The 22,473-nt window shown below is 40.5% G+C and overlaps 1 protein-coding gene across 5 annotated transcripts in view; it reads left to right on the top strand.

The window, feature by feature from the left end:
- Positions 1-17,998, top strand: part of LOC132402460 (muscarinic acetylcholine receptor M3-like) — a 327,626-nt gene extending 309,628 nt beyond the window's left edge. For 4 of the 5 annotated variants that reach the window (XM_059985312.1, XM_059985311.1, XM_059985313.1 and 1 more), the window contains one exon: positions 14,672-17,998. In XM_059985312.1, the coding sequence (XP_059841295.1) occupies positions 14,691-16,484 (1,794 nt within the window). In that variant the 5' untranslated portion in view covers positions 14,672-14,690 and the 3' untranslated portion in view covers positions 16,485-17,998. Of the gene's footprint in view, positions 1-12,403; positions 12,569-14,671 lie in introns of those variants that run through there. The other variant, XM_059985315.1, reaches the window with a different exon arrangement.
- The last annotated feature ends 4,475 nt before the right edge of the window (positions 17,999-22,473 follow it).

The raw sequence follows: 22,473 nt of genomic DNA on the forward strand, positions 1-22,473 counted from the left end.
TTCACCAGGGTCAAGGCCAGTTTCTACCCAGCTGTAATAAGACTATTAAGTAATTCCCTAGTACAAGAAGATTGCCTCTTGACCTCACAATCCATTTCATTATTATCTTGCACTTTATTGTTTATCTGCATTGCACTTTCTCTGTAGCTGTCACACTTGAAGTTCAAGTTTAATTGTCATTCAACCATACACATAAATACAGTTAAGTGAAACATTGTTCCTCCAGGTCTAATGTGCAAAGCACAGTATATATAGTCACACACAGCACATATTAGTTATGATCCACCAAATACAGGCACAAAATAATATCAGTACAAGCTCCTGAGCAGCATGGCCAAAGGATTGATGCTGCATAGGATGTTTTCCTGGAGCCATGTTTCTGCAAGGACAAGCATGCAGCAGTTCCTCATCTCGCACTGAGTCAGTGGCAGATGAAGGCAATCCAGTTTGTCTTCCAGGAAGCAAACACCGAAGTGCAGCACCAAGGGTACAGCCAGCCAGAATAACATTTTTTTCTGTTATTGTTTGTTTTATCTTGTAAAGCCCATGCTGTAGAAGCAGAATTAGGCAACTTGGCCCATCGAGTCTGCTTCGCCACTTCATCATGGCTGATCGAATTTTCCTCTCAGCCCCAGTCTCCTGCCTTCTCCCAGTATCCCTTCGTCCCCTGACCAATCAAGGATCTATCAACCTCTGCCTTAAATCTACATAAAGACTTGGCCTCCACAGCTACCTGTGGCAAAGAATTCCACAGATTCACCACTCTGGGTAAAGAAATTCCTCCGCATCTCCATTCTAAAAGGATACACCTCTATTCTGAAGCTGCGTCCTCTGGACAAAGACTCTCCCACCGCAGGAATTAAGCTCTCCACGTCCATTCTATCGAGGCCTTTCACCGTACGATTGGTTTCAATGTGGTCTACACACTGGGTAATGATTTGATCCGCATGAACAGTATGCAAGATAAGCTTTTCACTGTATTGTGGTACATGTGACAGTAATAAACCAATAGCAATACTGAAAGGAATGCTCAGACCCACCATAAACTTAGTGGGCCAAATAGACTTCGTCTAAGTCATTAACAAACATGAAAAATAAACTTTACCTTTTATTTTGTATTTTCACAAAATTTTCAGAATTTTTGGCAGTAAAAGAATCAATGGATGGATTGAAAATTGGAGCTGATAAGGATGTCCCTCTATGAGATTGAATGGTAGGGCATGCTCCAGTGCTTGCACCATGCACTCGTGCTCCTATTTCTTACGTTTGGTCAAAACTAATTTATTTTCTTCAGAGCTGCCTTAAGAAGTAAATGCTGGATGGAATTGAATTTCAATCCTGTCATCCTTCAATTAAAAAAAATGTATTGTCTACCAGAAATGAACAGGAAAGGCCTTGGTGTATAAAAGTTATTAATTTTGCAAAATACATGCTTTGCAATGAGTGAGAATTATACAATGGATCTAGAGTTCACTTCCGTTCACTCACTGACATTAGCTTCAATATCTCAGATTTAAAACACAATTTGATATGATGTCTTTTTCCTTGATATTGCTCCTTTGAAACACCTTGAGGCATTTCACGTCCAAAATATCTGTAGCTGTCGCATTGCTGTGGTTTTTGTCATACATTCTGTGGTGATTGATAGTAATCTAGAACCTGTGAAACATTTGATCTTTTAGATCCTTAGTCTGGTTTTCAACTCTATAATATTTGCTGTATATTTAACCTCCTGCAGAACAGGTTTCTTGTAGGAAATTGGAGATTTCAGAAGAGATATATTGTAGGTGGGATCTGAGTAGGGAGGAGGATGTGAAGATGCTCCAAAGGGATATAGATAAATGAGCAAGTGGGCAGATAAAAAAAAAGTAGAAAACTGAAGTTATCCACTTTGGTGCGTAAAATAGGAAAACAGAGTATTATAAACACAGGAGATTCTGCTGATGCTGGAAATCCAGAGCAATACATGCAAAATGCTGGAGGAACACAGCAGATCAGGCAACATCTATAGAAAGGAGTAAACAGTCGATGCTTCGGGCCAAGGCCTTCATCAGGACTGAAAAAGGAAGAGGAAGATGCCAGAAAAAAGAAGGTGGAGGGGGGGAAGGACAAGCTAAAAGGTGATAGATGAAGCTAACTGGGTTGGTGAGGGCGGATGAAGTAAGAAGCTGGGAAGTGACTGGTGGAAAAGGGAAAGCAATGGAAAAGGAGGAATCTGAAAGGAGTGAACCATGGGAGAAAGGGATGAAGGAAAGGCACTGTGGGGAAGTGATAGGTAGGTGAGGAGAAGAGGTAAGAGGCCTGACTAGGGAACGAGAGAAGAGGGAAGGGGATGGGAAAAATTGTTACCAAAAGTCGGAGAAACTGATGCTCGTGCCATCAAGTTGGAGGCTGCCAAGATGGAATATGAGGTGTTGGCCCTCCAGCCTGAGAGTGGCCTCATTGTGGCAGAGGAGGAGTCTATGGACAGACATGTCAGAATGGGAATGAGGGTAGGAATTGAAATGGTTGATCACTGGAAAATTCCACATTTACGGGATGGATTGGAGGTGCTCAACAAAGTGGTCCCCTATTCTACGTTGGGATTCACCCTGAATGGAAATGAGGGAGGAGTTAAATGGGTAGGTACAGCAATTCTGCCACTTACAGGGATAAGTGACCAGAGGGAGATTAGCAGAGAGGGATGAATGGACTAGAGAGTCACAGAAGGAGTGATCCCTATGGAAAGCAGAGAGTGGGGGAGGGGGGCGGTGAAGATGTGTTTGGTAGCTAGATCCTTTTGAAGGTGGTGGTGATTATAGAGAAAATGATCCATTGGATTTAAATGGAGTGGTAGGTGAGGACAGGAGGAATTCTCTCCGTGTTAATGCAGCAGGAAGATGGGGTGAGCATGGATGTCCAGAAAATGGTTTAATGTAGGAGCTATTGAATTGTGTTGATGTTCAAAGGTTCGGGGGCTTTGTGGTACACAAGTCACTTAATGCAGATGTGGCAAGTGATTAGGACGGCAGCTTTAAAGACAAGTGCTATGCTGGCCTTTGTTTCCAAAAGGATTTGAGTACAGGACTAAATCACAATCACGTAGGACCAGGGTGAGATTGTATCCAGAGTATTTGGTCACCTCAGCTAAAAACAGCATCTGCACTGGTGTGGAGGAAATGTGGGAAAGGTTTACCCCATGGATTATTAGAATACCCCGATGCCATGTATGAAAAGACTTGAGTAGACCAGGCCTGCGTTCCTGAAATAAAGAGAGATCTCATTGCAGAGACTCCTGTCACTGGCAACACCTTTATAAGGTCATCTCTGTCTCCTGTATTCCAAGGATAGAAGTCCTGGCCTGTCCAACCTCTCGACTTCCTGAAGTCCTGGCAAAAACATAATAAATCTTTTCTGCGTGTTTTCCAGTTTAAACACATCTTTCCTATAGCAGGTGACCAAAACAAAATATTACACATTGTTTGGCCTTACCAGCATCTTGTACAACCGTAATATAAACTTTCAACTTCTCTGTTCATTGTCCTGACTAATGAAGGTGTGCATACCAAAAGAATTCTTCACCACCTTGTCTACCCGAGACTCTGCTTTCAGAGAACCATGTACCTGAATTCCTCTGATTCATATATGATGTAATTGATTTCAAAGATTAATAATCAGAATGACTTAAGCACTCAGAAATAATTAAAAACATTTAAATCATCATAAATAATACTCGTAAATTATATTTTTCTCCAAATCTTCAGGCCAAAATTTCCTATTGTTATGAATAGCACTACCCCAATGAGGTGATGTCATGGAGACCTTGATCAGTTAGGAATGTGGGTTGAACAGTGGCAGTTGAATATAGATAGTGTGAAATGATGCATTTTGAAAAGTCAGACCTGTGTTTATCCTACAGGGGTAGGGCACTAAGGAGTAGAATGGAACAAAGAGAACTAGGAGTACAAGTACAAAGTTCATTGAAAGTGTTGTCACAGGTAGACATGATAGTGAAAAAGGCATTTAGCACGTTGACCTTCATCAGTCAGGGCGTCAAGTATAGGCGTTGGGATATTATGTTGCTGGCTGTTCTATAACTCATTGGTGAGGCCACACTTTGATCACTCCATTATTGAAAAGATGCACTGAAGCTGGAGAGAGTGCAGAAAAGATTTACAAGAATGTTGCCATGACTAGAGAACCTGTATTTCAAGTAGATATTGCCTAGGCTAGGTCTTTCTTCCTTTGAAAATATGAAAATGAAGGCAACCTTATTGGAATTTTTAAAGTTAGAAGGACAAAGTCAATATGTACTCTTTGCGATGGTGATGACAGCCACTCCCATGGAGTGCTTGTGGGGGTGCATTCTGAACTTCGCATCGTGAACAGCTTTTGGCCATGTCTCCAATCTGTTTATATATTCCTGACACCGCACATAGCTGCAGGTGAGACTCTTCAGTTGACTGCACCCAGCTGTCCTTCATACAAATTTTCTAAAATGTGCGCAGTTTAGAGGAAACCACAACACAAGATCCACACATTGGCATTCTTTGATGAAGCCACACTTAGACAAGTATTTTGATCACTCCATTCTGGAAAAGATGTACTGAAACTGGAGAGATTGCAGAAGAGATTTACCATGAGCTGGCCATCCTTGAATGGTGATTTCACAGACTTTTGACAATTTCGGGCCATTCCTTGTTTCCCTTTGTATTTCAGAATTTGGGGTACTGGTCCACCAATGCTGTGTGGAACTATTCTGTTGAGTCACAGTATGAAGACCTCTCTTCTTCAGTCGCTAGCGGTGGAAGACGTGACAAGCCATTAGCATTGCTGTGTTGTTCGGAACCCTTGAACTCTATGTCATAAGAATGGGCTCCTAGGAATAGTGCCCAACATTGTAACTAGGTAGCAGTCGTCACTGGAATTCCCTTCCTGGATTGACAATGGACACTAAGTGCTAATGATCTGTCACAAGAGTTAACTTTTGTCCATAGAGGTACTGGACTAAGAGCCTATCAGTCAATCTGTGTGAGTTGCGTTCTGCACTCGTCAGCAATCTTGAAGCAAACGCAGTTAGGCGTTCAGATCCATCTTTCGTAATGTGTGACAAAATGGTTCCAATGCCATAAGGGGGCGCATCACATGCCAGTCAGTTGGGCAGGGATGGGTCATAAAGTGTGAGCAGTTCATTGGATGTTATTAGTCTCTCTGTTTCCTTGAATGCTCTTTCACATCTTTCTGACCATTCCCACTTTGCTCCTGTCTGTAACAGTGTGTTCAATGAATGCAGCACTGTAGCAATGTTTGGGAGAAACCAGCGGTAGTAGTTCACAAGGCCCAAGTATGACCTGAGTTGTGACACATTTTCCGGTTTGGCTACCTGTAGCACTCCTTCAAACTTCTCTAGTGACTTACATAAGCCATGCTTGTCAATGACGTGTCCACAGTATGAGATTTCATTCTTGAAAAACTTAGTTCTCTCTCTCGTTGCGTGCAGCCCATACTCACTCAGCATGGTAAGCTCTTTACCAAGGTTCTGAAGGTGCTCTTCATCATTTTTGCCAGTCACGATGATGTCATCGAAGTAACATTGTGTTCCTGGAAAATCTCGGAGGACTTGTTCCATTGCTGTTTGCCAAATAGCTGGAGCTGATGAAACGCCAAAGCCAAGATGGAAATACTGGAACAGTCCCTTGTGAGTGCTGATTGTGAGGAACTTCCTGCTTGACTGCTCAATCCCCATTTGCAGATAGGCTTGTGACAGGTCAATTTTTGAAACCTCTCCCTGCCTGCCAAAGATGCAAGATGTCCTCTCTCCATGACAGGGATACTGCACAGTGCGCAGCACCGGGTTATTGCTCACCTTGAAGTCCCCACATATGCAAATGGCTCCGGCCTGCCGTTTCTTGATCACTGGGACAATGGGCGTGGCCCAATCACTCTATTCAACCTTGGAGAGAATTCCAGATGCCTCCAATCTCTGAAGTTCAGCGTCCAGTTTAGGACGCAGTGTTTAAGGCACTGGACACATTTTATGGAATATTGGTGTTGCTCTTTCATTCAATTCAAGTCCAGCCTTTATGCCTTTGAGTTTACCAATCCCCTCTCAAATACCTTCTTATTAGCATTAAGCAGCAAAGCCCGTCTCTGGTTAGTGCTACCATTTGGGCTGCTGTTGCCTGTTGATGTCCCACTGAGAGCATTGATTGAGTGCCATTCTCATTGGATTTTTCTCAACTATTCACACTACCATTCAAAAGGATCAGCAACACCACTGGCCCCTCACTTTTCAACACATATTGCTCCAACTGCTGTGTTTGGCCTCCATACATCACATTCACCTTCCATTTGCCTTTGGGAGACTCTTTGCCTGTGTAGGTCTTTTAGCATCACTGAGGTCTTCTCTGATGGTATCTTAGAAAACAGTCTGTTGTACTCAATCTCTGGAATTATGGACAAAGCTGACCCTGTATCCAGCTCCATTTTCAGTTTTACACCGGACACATCTATTGTGATCCAAATGACTTTATGATCTGCTTCAATAGCACTGTGCAGTTCTTGGCATGATCTTTCACCTTTGTCGGACTCTATGTTGTCTGATTCTGTTTTACATTTGGTAACTTTATTCATTTGCTCAGTTTTGTCTTTGAGACTTTTCATGCAGTTGTGCTTTTTTGTCTGCCTTGCACACTGTCTCTACGCGACCTACACCTACTGCAGACTTTCTCTTTAACCAACAGTTATTTGCATCATGAGTGGATCTACCACATCAATAACATTGGTGGATGTGGCATATCTCATTGAAACCTACAGAATGTTGGAAGGACTGGGTAAGGTGGATGTGGGGGTCGATGTTTCCTCTGGTGGGGGTAACCAGAACTAGAGGGCACAGCCTCAAAATTGAGGAGTGACCTTTTAGAACAGAGTTAAGGAGGGAACTTTTTTAGTCAGAGGACGGTGAATTTGTGGAATGCTCTAGCACGTTTAAGAGCGGAAGTTGATCATTTCCTGATGAAAGGATATGGTGAGAAGGCAGGTGTATGGGGTTAAATGGGATCCAGGGTCAGCCATGATGGTCTTATGCACCATTCAGGGACAGTTTGTGCATTTCACATTCTAACCTCCTTTACTGTGGTTCTGCTGCATTCTCTAACAATATTGCAACGGTCAATGCTCGTTCGAAGGTTAGCCTCTTTGGAGTGCTTTGACTATGCATCAGAAAGTCGAGCTCTAAAGTTACAGAACTGGGAAAGTTCGCACAGTTCTCAAATGTATTCAGAAATGCTTTCATCCTTTGAATGGTTCCTTTTGTAAAATCTAAGTCACTCAAGTATTACCAGCGGTTTACGGCTCCAGTGATTTTGATGCAAATAAGTACGAGGTTCTGACTTCAGTAGGACCAACTAGGGTAGGTCTTACACAGTGAAGGGGGCACTGAGATTGAACAAAGGGATCTGGGAATACAGGTACATAATTCCTTGAAAGTGGCATCACAGGTTGTAAAGAAAGATTTTAGCACATTGGACTTCATAAATCAATGTATTGAGTACAGGAGATGGGATATTATGCTGAAGTTGTACAAGATGTTGGAGAGGCCTAATTTGGAGCATCATGTGCAACTTTGGTCACCTACCTACAGCAAAGTTGTGAGCAAGTTTGAAAGCGTGCAGAGAAAATTTACAAGGATGTTGCAGTGTCTGGAGGACTTAAGTTATAAGGAAAGATTGAATCCTTCTAAACCGTTTCGATTTTCCTTGCTTTTTAAATGCTATAATTGTATCCATCTTTACCACTTTTATTGGCAGATCATTCTACTTAACCACCATCCTCGTGTGAAAAATTTGCTCCTTACACCCCCTTGTAAATCTTTTTCTTCTAACCTTAAACCTATTGCCCATGGAATTGAACTTTCTTGCCCTGGGGAAATGACCATCTACCTTATCTATGCCCTCAGGATTTACTAAACCTCTACGACATTGCCCATCAGCCTTATTTGTTCCAGGACAACAGTCCCATCTTATTCAGTCTCTTTTTGTAAATCACGTCCTCCAACCCCAGCTACATTCTTTGTACCATTTTTTCTGCACCCTCTGTCCCTTAACCACATCCTTCCTATAGTAGAGGTGACCAGGTGAAGTATTACCAAAGTTGTAAGCAGCTGTTATGTGACATCCCAACTCTTTTACTTAGTCTCCCATCTGCTGAAGGCAATCTTGTCACATACCTTCTTTATCACCTTGTCACCACTTTCAAGGAACAATGTATTTGTACCCTATGTACCCTATCTGTTCTTCTACACTCCCTAGGTCTCTGTCATTCACTCTGTATGTGCTTCTTTGGCTTAACTTCCCAAAATGCATTAATTCACACTTGGCTGAATTTTTAACGCATGTAGTTAGTCTATGGAACAAGTTGCAGGTGGGAAATGGAGGGAACATCAGCTGTAGTGTTCAAATTGCAGTTGGCTTATTATTCAAGGAGAAATTACTTGTGGAGCTAAGGGGAGAATTCAGAAGAGTGGGACCAATTGCATTTTGCATTAAGCCAGAAGGAACTCAATAGGCGAAGTGGTCTCTTCGGTACTGTAGTCATTCTGTGGTTCTGTCATCCTATTGTCTAGAGTCCTAAATGAATGTGAGCTGTAGCTACATTTCTGTGATTAACATTATAGATACACACAAGAGATTCTGCAGACACTGGAAATTTTGAGCAACACACACAAAATGCCTAAGGAACTCTTCAGGTCAGGTAGCATCTAGGACAGAAAATAATCCATCAACGTCTCTGGCCAAGAGCCTTCATCAGGACTGGAAAGGAAGGGGGCAGAAGCCTGCATTTTATGTGTTTTGCTCAATGTTATAATAATTTCATTCTGGGGAATGCTCAATTTGGAATGTGTGATTTGGAAGTTCTGCCCTTGCACTTCATAACAGAAAGAAGAAATATTCAGATGAATATGTTTTATTTTAAAGTGGAAAGAGACCATTACTGCATAGAGGTGGACGATGATGTGACTTAATTAAGCACTGTACACCATTACTTAGTCAATCCTGACAAAAAAAACATTGAACTTTAAATCATTTCATGCATTTTATTTCCATTAGATAATATAGTTTAGGAACAACCAACCACAACAATGCTCCAAAATCCATCTCATCATCAAATTTTGTTAAACATTTTGCTAAATGTAATTATGATATTGAAATCCCAGCACAAATGTCTGATAATGAAATATGATAAATTTAAGATTAAATGAACCACAATTGATTTGGGAAAGGTAACACAAGGAACCACCTTCAAATAAAATGTGTTCTCCATTCACTGGTTTATAAACCTGGAAATGATTGAATCTCAATGTTATCTTGTCAACGACATATCTTAGCGTTTTCTTCAAGACTAAAGCAATGTGATTGTTATATTCTGAGTGGAGCTACCATAATAGGAGATTCCATGATACAGATGCTAGCACTACTTCAGGCATTAGCTGGCAGGCTGACAACATGGCAGTGTAAAAGGTTGCCATCATTGGGATTGTGCGTGCTTTAAAAAGAACATATCCAGCTTGTTAGTAAGAGCCCAGTTTAGTTTATGTGTATATGCTACATGATACATGTTAGGTAAATTTTGTATCTAGTATCCCCGGCCTTTAATTATGATCACATGCTTCATGCAGGATCCTTAATGAGTTTGCAGCCTTCTTTGGGCATTGGAAGTTGGCACGCAACCTATGTAGCAGAGTGAAGACACAATCCCACAACTCCCCATTGTAGGAACTTTACAAATGTACTACAAGGCTTTCAAATTCCTAGTCCAGTGTTTCAGTTTTTTCTTAAAAGTGTTGATTGGGGGAGTACACCACAAAACCTTTGTTGTCTTTCCATCTTCTCAACCAGAATTAGATGGAGTAAAAGAAAATAAACCAAAATAGCTCATAAACAAAGGAATTAAGTGTCATTTAGTTTATAGCTGCTTTCTTTGGACAAAATATGATAAAATTGTGCAAATGCCAGTTCAAGTGGAGAATAAGATGGATTCCTGTACAAAACATGAGGTAATTTCTGGTCTGAATAATACCAATGATAGTTGCATTAACACAGATTACTTTGGTGTCTCATTTGCTGTGAAGTCAGCCCGCAGCTTTTGTTCAGACCAAACTAAATGTTGAACAGTATGAAATAACTTCCACAAAATAGCTTACAGAGTGAATATAAAATAGTAGTGTGTGAGACTTCTTGAAATTGCACATTGTTAATTCAACACTCTTTGCTAAATATTGTTAATCCTGGACTGCTTATGAAATGCGATTGTGAGTATGTAATGACTTGAATGCTTTGAGTGCCATCAACTGGACGGAATATTATTAAAGCAGGTTTGAGATCTAAATGTCTGATTTTCTTAGTGAGTAGTATGAATGAAAAAAGAATTTCAAAGATTACAATAGGGACAAATAGAGAGTAGTAAAATCAAGCTATTTCTCATCCTCAGAAATAGAGTTTCCCATTCATCATGCTTCAGTGTTTTACAAACCTCTTGTGTCACTGTTAACATAGCTTCCTAATGATCATACATGTGAATGAGTATTCAATTTTATTGGTAATCAGTTTCCCAAGGTTTGTCTGTTTCTCAAATCCAAACATCTCTGTGCCTTTTTCTGGCATTTTATAATTGTTTTTTTTTCCTGTTCTCATTCAGAATCCGAATCATGTTTAGTATCACCAGCATATGTTATGAAATTTGTTGTCTTTGCAGCAGTAGTACAATGCAATGCACAATAGTAAAAAATAACATGAATTACAGTAAATATCATCATCATCATCAGGTGCTGTGCCCAGTTTGAGCTCTGACTGCCATGGCCCACACACTCCTGTTTCAGGTCAAGTGGATCAATTCATTGGTATTCATTTCCAGTTCTCTGGCTGCTGTCTCCATCATCATTTGCCTTTGCCTTCCTCTTGCTTTCTTCCCTTCAATCTTTCCCATAATTACCATGTCTAAATCCTCTTTCCTAATCACATGTCCAATGAAGTTATGTTGCCTTTTCATGATCTCATACATTATTTCTCTTTTTGTGCTTGCTCTGTTCATGACATTCTCATTAGATATTCGTTTCACCCATGACATTCTTTGCATCCTCCTCAAAAACTACATCTCTGCTGCTTCAATTCATTTCCTCATGCTACTAGATATTGTCCAACATTCTGAACCATATAACATAACTGGATAAACGTAACATTTCAGTACTCTGAGGCAGGTTGTTACGCCTAGTTTAGCGTTGGTCAGTATATTCTTCATTCTCGTAAAGGTGTCTTTTGCCATCCCTATTCTTCATCGATGTCCATGTTAAATTAAATAAAAAATAGAAATAAAAAAGTAGTGAGGGAGTGTTCATGTGTTCAACGTGTGTCATATTCAGAAATTGGATGGCAGAGGAGAAGATACTGTTGCTGAATCGTTGAGTGTGTGCCTTCAGGCTCCTGTGCCTCCTAACTGATGGTAGCAAGGGGAACATGGCAAAACCTGGACAATGGAGGTCCTTAGTGATGGATGCCACCTTTTCTGAGGCATCACTCCGTCAAGATGTCCTGGATACTACAGGGGCTAGTACCCATAGTGGAGCTAAGTTTACAACTTTCTGCCACTTATTTTGATTCTGTGCAGTCGGACCACACCACCAGCCCCCCCCCCCCCCGCCCCCCACCCCACATAACAGACAGTGATGCAGCCAGTTAGAATGCTATCCATGGTGCATCTGTAGAAATGTTTGATTGTCTTTGTTGACATACCAAATCTTTTTTAATCTCCCCAGTCCAGTTCCTTCCTTTGCAGTTTCTTCATGGACAATAAAATCCTGCAGAATAATGGGGTTATTGGTCAATTTGTTCAAGAATGATTGTTATCAGTGTAATAAAACACTTTCACTCTACTTACTCTGTTCAGTCCTTTTTTACCTAAATTGGGGAATTTCAATTTTCTCCAATCCCTGTGCACTATTTTATGCCTTTTATTACACAATTTCTTTCACTATTGACACCTGTTAGGATTGTTTTGCCTCATAGAGTTATTTTGCAACATTTGTTCATTAATAAAGTTAAAAAGATATGAAAGTCATGAATGAAAAAAATTGTCTTCAAACGACAGTCTGAGTCACAAGTTCAGCATTTTCTGGGTGCCTTAATCATTGATTTTTGCATGGAGTTAACTCATTTGTGTGACCTGTCTGTTAAAATTGTTTACCCCATCACACAGATAACCTCTACATAATGTTTCATGTAAATATTTTCCGGTTGTTTGAAGACCAGAAATCCTTTCACTCATGAGTGAATTTGGAATGAGGTTTAGCGTTAGTTATAAGTTCTATTCAAAATTTTTCCTCCCTTATTGAGGAATAGGCATTTGGTGTTGAACACTAGCTTTCCAGTGGAATTAAGACCAGTTTTTTAACTCTATTTTGCCAATTAAAGCTTCCATTGTTCGTCAATTAAAGTAATGAGGGAGATTGATCAACGAGGCGAATGCAAAAGCTTGAAGATCATTTCAGTCTCCGAGAAGATTCCAGCAGACAGAGACAGCATTCGCAAATCTTGTGGTGAGCAGGCTGCGCAATGGGGTGCAAGCTTTTGTTTGATTCAATTTCGCTGATTAAAGTTTCTGTTGTTCGCTGATTAAATTGACGAAGAAGATAGAAGCATCAAGGCAAGTGTGGAGGGTGAGCACTGGCTGCCTGTCTTTTGATCGTTCTGCTTTGAAGAGGAAAACGTCTGCCAGAGAGCGCTACCCAGGTTTTCTACATTTTGGATGTAGACTTGGACAATAGACTTTTTCTTCATTCTTATAGTTTTTCATATTCTGTGTTTTTCACCCAATATTTCTTGTTGTTTTGTGCCGGGAGGGGGTTTTGGGTATCAATGTGGCTGTTCCATTTTTTTTGTGCGGGAGATTTGCGGATTGATGTGTTTGTTTATTTTGGGGGGGAGGGTGGAGGGATTTGGATGTTGTTCCAGTTTTGTTCATTTTGTTGTGTGGGGAGGGGGATTTGGGGGTTAATGTGCTAGTTCGGTTTTTTTTTGTTTTTTTTGTGCCAAATGAGGGATTTGGGTGTCGATATGCCTGGTCCATTCTTGTCATTCATTTGCATGGGCGGAGGAATTTGGGGGCTTGATGTGCCTTTTCCATTTTGTTCAGTATTTTTGTATGGGAAAGGGGAATTTGGGGGGATTGATGACCATGCTGCTTCTCTTTTCTTTCTTGGTTTCATGGCTACCCAGAGAAGAAGAACTTCAAGTTATGTACTTTGATAATAAATGATCCTTGGAACCTTTTCTTTTTACCAATGTTCATCCAGTTTCTTGGTGCAATCTGTGTGTCTCGCCATTCTACTGAAAAAAGTTGGTGAGAGCAGGGAACATAAAGGATATCCCTGTATAAATGTTGACCTGTACCTCAAGGATAGATGCTTAGCCTACTGCTCTACTCTCTCCACACCCATAACTGTGTGGCTTGCCACAGCTCAAATGCCACGTATTATTTGCTGATGACATAACTACTCTTGGAAGAATTTCAGATGCTGACAATAGGGCATAAAGGAGTGAGACAGATCAGCTGGTTGAGTGGCGTTGCAGCAGCAACCTTGCATTCAACATTAGTATGACAAAAAGTTTGATTATGGACTTCAGAAACAGTCAAACAAGGCCACCCCCACCAGTCCCCATTGAGGGATCAGTAATGGAAGGGGTGAGCAACATCTCTGAGGATCTATCCTGGGCCCAACATATTAATGCAGTTACAAAGGCACAACAGCAGCTATATTTCATTAGGAGTTTGAGGAGATTTGTAATGTCACCAACAACGCTCTCAAACTTCTACAGCTATAGCATGGAGAGTAACCTAAAGGCCTGATATGGAGGTGCCACTGCACAGAATTGAAATAAGCTGCAGGAAGTTGATATCTCAGTCAGCTCCATCATGGGCTCTAGCCTCCCCCAGCATCCAAGGCATTTTCAAGGAGCAATGCCTCAAAAAGGCATCCATCATTAAGGACCCCCTTTCACCTAGGGCATGCCCTCTTCTCATTGCCTACAGGAGCCTGAGGGCACACACTCGATGATTCAGTAATAGCTTCATCCTCTCTGCCATCTGATTTCTGAGTGGACATTGAACCCATGAACACTACCTCACTACTTTTGTTTTCTCATTTTGCAGTACTTATTTAATTTAGCTTTTTAATATACATGCTTTAAATTATATATATATATATATGTATTGCAATATCCTACTGCTGCATAACAATTAATTTCATGATGTGTGACAGTGATATTAAACCTGATTCTAATTCTGATTATGCTCCTGTGCTTTAGTGGTTGTGACGTAACTGAACTCAATTTGCTATTTAGCACATTTCAGCTGACTATTGGTGTTCTGTGAAGATTCCTTGATTTCTTAGATTGTATTTTTAAAGATTTCCAAATATTTCTTTATAATTGCTTTTGAAATGTTACTCAAAATTTTGACACACAAGTATGTCCAAGAAGACGCACTTGATTGTTATTGTGATGGACAGGGTTTCCAGTACTGAGTGTGAAGCATATTTTAACAATAATATTTTTGAACAGGAACCTATACTTTTTTAAACATTGCAGTCTTTATAAGGGTCTAATTTTTAATTTGCTCTCTCTTTTACTTATTTTTACAGAATATGCCAGAAAGCCACAATGATCCCAAATTACAACAGCACAAATTCTTCATTTTTTATCAATACCAGTCTCTCCTGGAACAGAGAATCACAGGAACAAGTGGTTTTGGGTGATGGGTCTACGGACGGAAGTACCAGCAGTTTGCTAAGAGCGGCCACCTTTTCTCCCACAGCCTCTCTGGAAGCTAATGCCTCTGACTCAAGTTACAGTACCATTGATCCTCTTGGGGGTCACACTGTTTGGCAAGTCATTTTGATTGTCTTTTTCACAGGAATAGTCTCCTTGGTGACAATCATAGGAAACATTCTTGTGATGGTTGCATTCAAGGTGAACAAACAGTTAAAAACAGTGAACAATTACTTTCTACTTAGTCTGGCCTTTGCAGATCTGATAATTGGAGTGATTTCAATGAACCTATACACGACGTACATCATAATGGATCGATGGGCTCTGGGTAATGTAGTTTGCGACCTCTGGCTTGCCATTGACTATGTTGCTAGCAATGCTTCTGTCATGAACCTTCTGGTGATAAGTTTTGACAGATATTTATCCATTACACGGCCGCTCACCTATAGAGCTAAACGAACTCCCAAGAGAGCTGCAATAATGATTGGTCTTGCGTGGACAGTTTCATTTGTACTCTGGGCTCCTGCCATTTTGTTCTGGCAGTATATTGTTGGTAAAAGAACAGTGTCTGCAAATCAGTGTTTAATACAGTTTTTATCTGAACCAATAATTACTTTTGGTACTGCCATAGCTGCATTTTACTTGCCGGTCACCATCATGACCATCCTTTACTGGAGGATCTACAAGGAAACTGAGAAGCGCACCAAAGAACTGGCGGCTTTGCAGGCCTCGACTCATGACATGGAAACCGTGCAATTTTTCCGTCAAACTGGCAGCAGCAGGAGCTGCAGCAGCAACGAGCTGCAGCGGGAGGGAATGAAAAACAAAAGGAAGTCGAGGAGGTGCCACTTCTGGCCAACCTCCAAATCATGGAAGGCCAGCACAGAGGGTGAGCAGGAGCCAAGCAGCAGTGATAGCTGGAACAACAATGATGGTGGCGGTTCCTTGGATCATTCAGCTTCATCTGATGAAGAAGACGTGGTGACAGAAACCAGGGCAATTTATTCCATCGTGTTAAACCTTCCCGGGATTAAGGCAGCGGCTGGTCTATCCCAGTCCACGGACTTGAACAATATGGATCTCTGCAGTGACGACCTTGACAAAGTTGATTCCAGTGAGAAGGAGGAAAAGTTCAGGTTGCAGCAGTTAAAAGAAGAGCAGGACAATAGCTTCCACCAGCATTTTGCCAAGCTTCCTGCTCAGTCAATGCCATCCATCCATCCTTCAAAGTCTGTGGGGGGAATTTCCTCTTTAGCAAAGTCATCCTCATCCATGCCTTTGTCTTTTAGAGAAACCACAGTTTCAAAACCTTTTGTCCCAAAATCAAGAAGTCAAACAACAAAGGGTAAGAGAATATCACTTATAAAAGAGAAAAAGGCTGCACAGACACTTAGTGCAATTTTGCTGGCTTTTATTATAACATGGACACCATACAACATAATGGTGCTGGTAAACACATTTTGTGACCAATGCATTCATGACGTACTGTGGCGCCTGGGCTACTGGTTGTGCTATGTTAACAGCACTGTGAATCCCATGTGCTATGCACTGTGCAACAAAAACTTCAGAAACACTTTCAAAATGTTACTGTTGTGTCGGTGGGAAAAGAGAAAAAGACGAAGGCAGCAGTATCAGCCAAGACAATCTGTTGTTTTCCATAAAAGGATTCCATGCAAGGCTTCCTGAAGCTACAATTGCCAGATTGTGATTGTTTCTGTTTAGTACCAATTAACTGCTTTGTCCAAGACCATACTGGCTATCAGTGTTGTGAGCACATGGCTAAAGTATATGCTGCTTTTGTATTATGTGTCGGATGGTGTTTACATGATGTTGGCAGCAGTAAAGTACTTAGAGTAGTGCTGATATGTTTGAATTGTATTCATTTGTTTTTTTTGTTCTTATGAGATTCATGCACGCTTTTGCTTAATATATTAATTGACATCAACAGAGCACTTAAGTCCTAAATGCTAATATCTTGGTGCAGTAACTACAGATACTGGATTTTGCACCTCAGACCTTGAGAGTATTGCTGTACCTTAATTTGCACACTTTCCTCCCTTTATTTCTTCCCCTTCTCGCTAAATTTCCCTTTAGTTCTTTATATGGGCTCCGTACGACCACACAGTTTAAAACATTGGTTAGACTGGATTACGTAATCCGCTCTGACATGTGGCAATACCCAGAGCCCAGTTTCTCCCAAAAGAGCTAAACCTCAAATTGACTTGCTTGCACGATGAGCCCGGGGCTGATCACACTAGTGATTGCTTCTGGTTGAAGTCGTGTAATTGGAAAATTGGCACTGGTATTACTATGCATGAAGTATGGTTCACTATATAGGTCCCATCTTAGCCAGGATCTGATGTACAAAGAAGTCCAAAGGCCAAATGGATTTTCTTTGTGGGAAATCTGTATGAGCTTTCATGGAACACGTATTTAGCACAGTAAAAAAAGGGATGAATTTCCTTGACTCCCACAGAGATTATACTTTCCATTGTCAGACAATATTTAGCATGAAGAGTCACCATCAATATGAACCTAACTTTAAGTGAAGTTGGAATTTTCATTTCTCTAGGTTGGTGAGGTCCTGTTCGCTTTCATCAAGCTGTGGAGTTACCAGTTGCTTATATCTTACCTGTGATGTGACAAATCGATGTATGAAATTGTATAACAGAAAATCCTGACATCAAACACTTTGAACATGCAGTATCTGTATTCTCTGGCATTTTTACAAAAAAAAGATAGTCAAAGACCAAGAATTGTGAAAAGTGAATTTATATGATGTGTATCTAGTTTGTTTTATATTCTCTTCATGCATTTCAACCAGGAGATGTTCTAGGTTTAAATTATTGTCACTGAAAAAAAAAATGCACCATGTGCTTGATACGTTTCACTCCATTTTAACTAATAGTCATTAATGTTTGCAGTCCTGGATTTCATATCAAAGTAAGTATGATTTTAGGAACTGCAGATAAAATTTTTAGTGTTCATATTTAGCATCAGGTCCTGAGGATTATTGTAAAAATAATGACTTACAACATAATTCAATGTCAGTATGAGAAAAATGCACCACTGTAATTTAACCATATTTTGTATGATATTGTAAAATTTAGTAAATGAAATTTGGTGTTTAATTTGGTTCAATAACTTGACCTGTTTATTTACATATTGAATGTAATGTTCTATCAGTTGGTTTTATAGCAGCAATAAAAGTCATGCAAAATTCTTTGTACTATTACTGTACATTTTGTGGTAATGGCAGAGAAATCTTCCATAATTAGTCTGTTGTGCAAGAAATCAGATTCCGATTCAGATTCAGCAACGAAGAAGGCCTTCCTGGAGATTTCCAGATGTTCCTCCATGCTCCCGATTTATCATTAATATCTGAAATCAAAAATGTATAATGTTATTAGAAATATCATTCTCCATGTCAAGAACCCCAGATTCATTCTCACCCCTAACTGATTTAGAAATTGAGGCAAAACATTACTTGTCACTTTAATCATGTAGTGGATTAGGGAAAAATCCAATTTACTGGGGCAGCATAGTATTTGCATAACACTGTTACAACTCAGGTTCAATTCCGCTACTGTCCACAAAGAGTTTGTATGTTATTCCAGGGACTTCTGGGTGCTCCATTTTCCTCCCACATTCCAAAGACAAACAGGTTAAGAAGTTAGTTGGTCACCATGGGTGTAACTGGGTGGTGTGGGCTCAATGGACCAGAAGGGCCCATTACCCTGGTGTATCTCTAAATAAAGATAAAAATAAATACTGGCACAGAAAGTGAAAGGAAAAAAGGCAAGATTTGCTTGGTAGGGATGATGTATCACTAGTAAAGACATAAAAAAAGGTCTTAGCCATTTGACCTGTTGTGCCATTTAAAAGCTTGTGACTGACCTTCTAGCTCAGCATTATTTTCTTGAGCTGATGTCAACAATTCCGTTAATGTCTAAAACCTTCCAGTTTCTGTCTTCAGTATACCTAGTGATTGAACTTCCCTGCCCCTCTAGCCAAATGAATTTCACAGATTCCCTATCCCTAATATTGATTTGCACATTTTTAGTGCAAAAAGTTTAACTTGAGGATGAACTCCTGACACACACTGTGGACAGGACAATGATAGAACAGGCCATACTGGATCTAGTACTAGGTACAAACCTGGTCAGGTGACAGGCCGCTCCATGGATGAGCATTTCAGAAATAAAGGCCACAACTCCCTGACCTTTAGCATAACCATGAACAAGAATAGAAGCAAACAATATCAAGGGTTCAAAGGTACATTTAATGTCAGAGAAATGTGCACATCCTGAAATGCTTTTTTCTTCGCAACCATCCATAAAAACAGAGTGCCCATAAAGATTGAACAACAGTTAAATGTTAGAACCCCAAAGCTCCCCTCCCTCCCACACATAAGCAAAAGTCTCTCCTCCCCCCCATGGGCAAATAACGCTTTGATGCCCACCACAGAGCTCTCAAGCGTGAGCAAAGCAACAACAAAGACACAGATTTGCAGTTACCCCAAAGACTTCACATTTCACCTGGTATTCAAGATAACACAGATTCTCTCTCTCCCTAATAAGGGAGAAAGAACTTAATTGGGAGAGGGCAAATTAGAATGGTATCAGGCAGGAACTTGAGAGCATAAATTGGGAGCAAATGTTCTCAGCAAAACGCAAAGCAGAAATTCAGGGAGCACTTGCATGAGGTTTGTCCATTGAGGCAGGGACAAAAGTGGTGGAACATTTATTCAAGAAAAAGAAGGAAGCATACTTAAGGTTGAGGATGGAAAAATCAGATGCAGCTCTTGAGAATTATAAAGTAGCCAACGATGGACTTAAGAGTGCTTGAAGAGGGCATGAGATTACTAGAGGGCTTTGACAAGTTGGGGTGGGGAAACCCCAAAACGTTTTATATATACATGAAAAATAGGAGGATGATGTTTTGCTTTGCATCTGGCTTAATGTGGTGCAGTTCAATGGGCAGATTTCCTGGACTGTGGAAATCAAGCAGCTCCATTGAGTTCCATGAAGAAACCGCCAGCCTGATATTGGTGCCATGATCGATGCTGAGCCTGCATTCAGGAATCTGAACCTCTTGCCCAGCCAACAACATAGAAGCTGACACACTCAAATGGATTTGCTGGTTTTTATTCAGATCCATTACAATAACTTCAACCACTTACTGGAAGAATCACGAAGTCTGAGATTCAAAGAAGAGAATCTGAGGAGGAGGGATCTGGCTTGGGAAATGTCAGGCAGATTTTCCTTGGAATTTAATTTATGATGCAACTAATCAACACAAAATGCCAATGTGACAGTTTCAACAGCAATTGCCAATATAATTGACATGCTGGCTTAATTGACATCTTTCTCCAATGGAGCAAGTGCAATAAAACTCCTTCCTGCCCAGACCCTGCAGTATTTCAAGTAGACTTGCTTCAGCTGGTGAGATTTTTCATGTAAAGATCACCATGCAATAACATCTTTACTAATTCATCAGGCAAAGTTCAACTTCAAGTTGAAATTTACTGTTATTCAACCATACACATGTATACAGCTAAATGAAACATTGTTCCTCCAGGGCCAAGGTGCAAAACACAGTACGTATAGTCACACACAGCACTTAGTTACAAAATAATATTTACACTAGTCCCTGAATGACACCTTGTGTTGGACCTGGAGAGGACGCTGCTATTTTTAGAGCCAAAGGTTTCCAGTCACACCAGAGGACATCAAGAAGTAGATCCAGGACATTGAGTGTATCTTGAATACTTGTGGTCCATGATATCCATGGTGTTCAAAAATGGTCCTTACATTAATACCCAATCTTGTTTTGGCCTTGACTTGGTCTTATCTTCCTAATTTACACTATCCTCTACCACAACCACCAATATTTTTTATGTCTTCTAAACTTAACTCTACCCAATACTGTATGTCTTCTTTTATAAAACCATAATATTTTCCACTGCCTTCACCTCATTATTTTTAATCAGGGTTATTTAGTGAAAAAAGGGATTCAGTGCTTTCCTGGCGTATTTGATAAACGAACTCTTCTAGGACTTCCATCCAGGTACAGGTATTGCTTATAACCAGAGTTTCAATGGCTAACTCCACCACCTCCATTAGGGATGAAGATGGTTATAATCTATATCTGTACCCAGCTGGAAGCAAGGGAAGAGTTTATTAAGGTTACTTGGTCTCCATTTTCATTTTATTAATTTCCTTGAACATGTAAGTGTCAGGAAATATTTATGTACCTTGTGTTCTTTTGTTATCTTACTGGATTCTAATTTGTGGTATATTCTTATATTTACATGTCTTGTTCCCTTTGGCAGTCACCTGATACTATTGTGTATTTCCTGACCATGGCATATTTGCTTTGTCTTTTTTTAACTTTTTAAATCGCCTCTCTCTGTAACTTAAGTGGTTAACACCTTAACACGTTTAGTTATTTGATTTACAGGGCACTGGTCCCACTGGAACAGTGCTAATTAATTGAAGCCTACACCGTTTTTCTCAGTCAGTCAAATCTCTAATTTAGAGTATGCAGCTAATGACAAGATCATTAACAATGCTGATACTCAAAGGGATCTTGGGTTCCAAATCCATTGCTCTCTGAAAGCAAGTGCACAGGCTAATAGGCTCGTAAAGCAGACAAATGGCATGCTTCCCTTTATTGGATCAGAATCAGGTTTAACATCGCCAGCATATGTCGTGAAATTTCTTGATTTTGCAGCAGTCATATGATGCAATACATAATAGGAAATAGCTGTTAATTACAGTAAGTATATATTTTAAATAGTTAAATTAAGTAAGTGCAAAAATAGAAACAAAGAAAGTAGTGGCGTAGTGTTCATGGGTTGAACGTGAACAGATGCTGCCTTCCTGAGGTATCACTCCTTGAAGAAGCCCTGGATGCTGGGGAGGCCAGTGGCCACCTTGGAGTTAACTAAGTTTACATCTCTCTGCAGCTTATTTCGATCCTGTGCAGTAGCACCAGTCCCACCCCCATACCAGATGGTGACGCAGCCAGTTAAAGTGCTCTCCCCAGCGCATTTGTAGAAATTTTGCGAGTGTTTTTCGTGACATACCAAATTTCCTCAATCTCCCAATGAAATATACAATAGATGCCATTGTGCCTTCTTTGTAGTTACATCAGCATGTTGGGTCCAGGTTAAGTCCTGGGACATATTGACACCCAGGAACTTAAATTACTCGCTCTTTCCACTTCTGATCCATCTTTGAAGACTGATGTATGTTCCCTTGATTGGATGTGCTGGTATTGCAGAGAGTTCAGAGGAGATTTAGAAACATAGAAAACGTACAGCACAACACAGGCCCTTCAGCTCACAACGCTGTACCAAACATGTCCCTACCTTAGAAATTACGAAGGGCTACACATAGCCCTCTATTTTTTCTAAGCTTCATGTACCTATCCAGGAGTCTCTTAATCCAGGAGTACCTATCGTATCCACCTCCACCACTGCCACCAGCAGCTCATTCCACCCGCTCACCTCTCTCTGCGTACTGCATAGAAGTACCTACCTCCAAGCACCTTAGAACTGTGCCCTCTCATGCTAGCTACTTATACTCTGGGAAAAAGCCTCTAGCTATTCACACGATCAATGCCTCTCATCTTATATACCTCTATCAAGTCACTTCTCATCCTCCGTTAT

The sequence above is a fragment of the Hypanus sabinus genome, chromosome 12, assembly GCF_030144855.1.
Source record: "Hypanus sabinus isolate sHypSab1 chromosome 12, sHypSab1.hap1, whole genome shotgun sequence".
Lineage (NCBI taxonomy): Eukaryota > Metazoa > Chordata > Chondrichthyes > Myliobatiformes > Dasyatidae > Hypanus > Hypanus sabinus.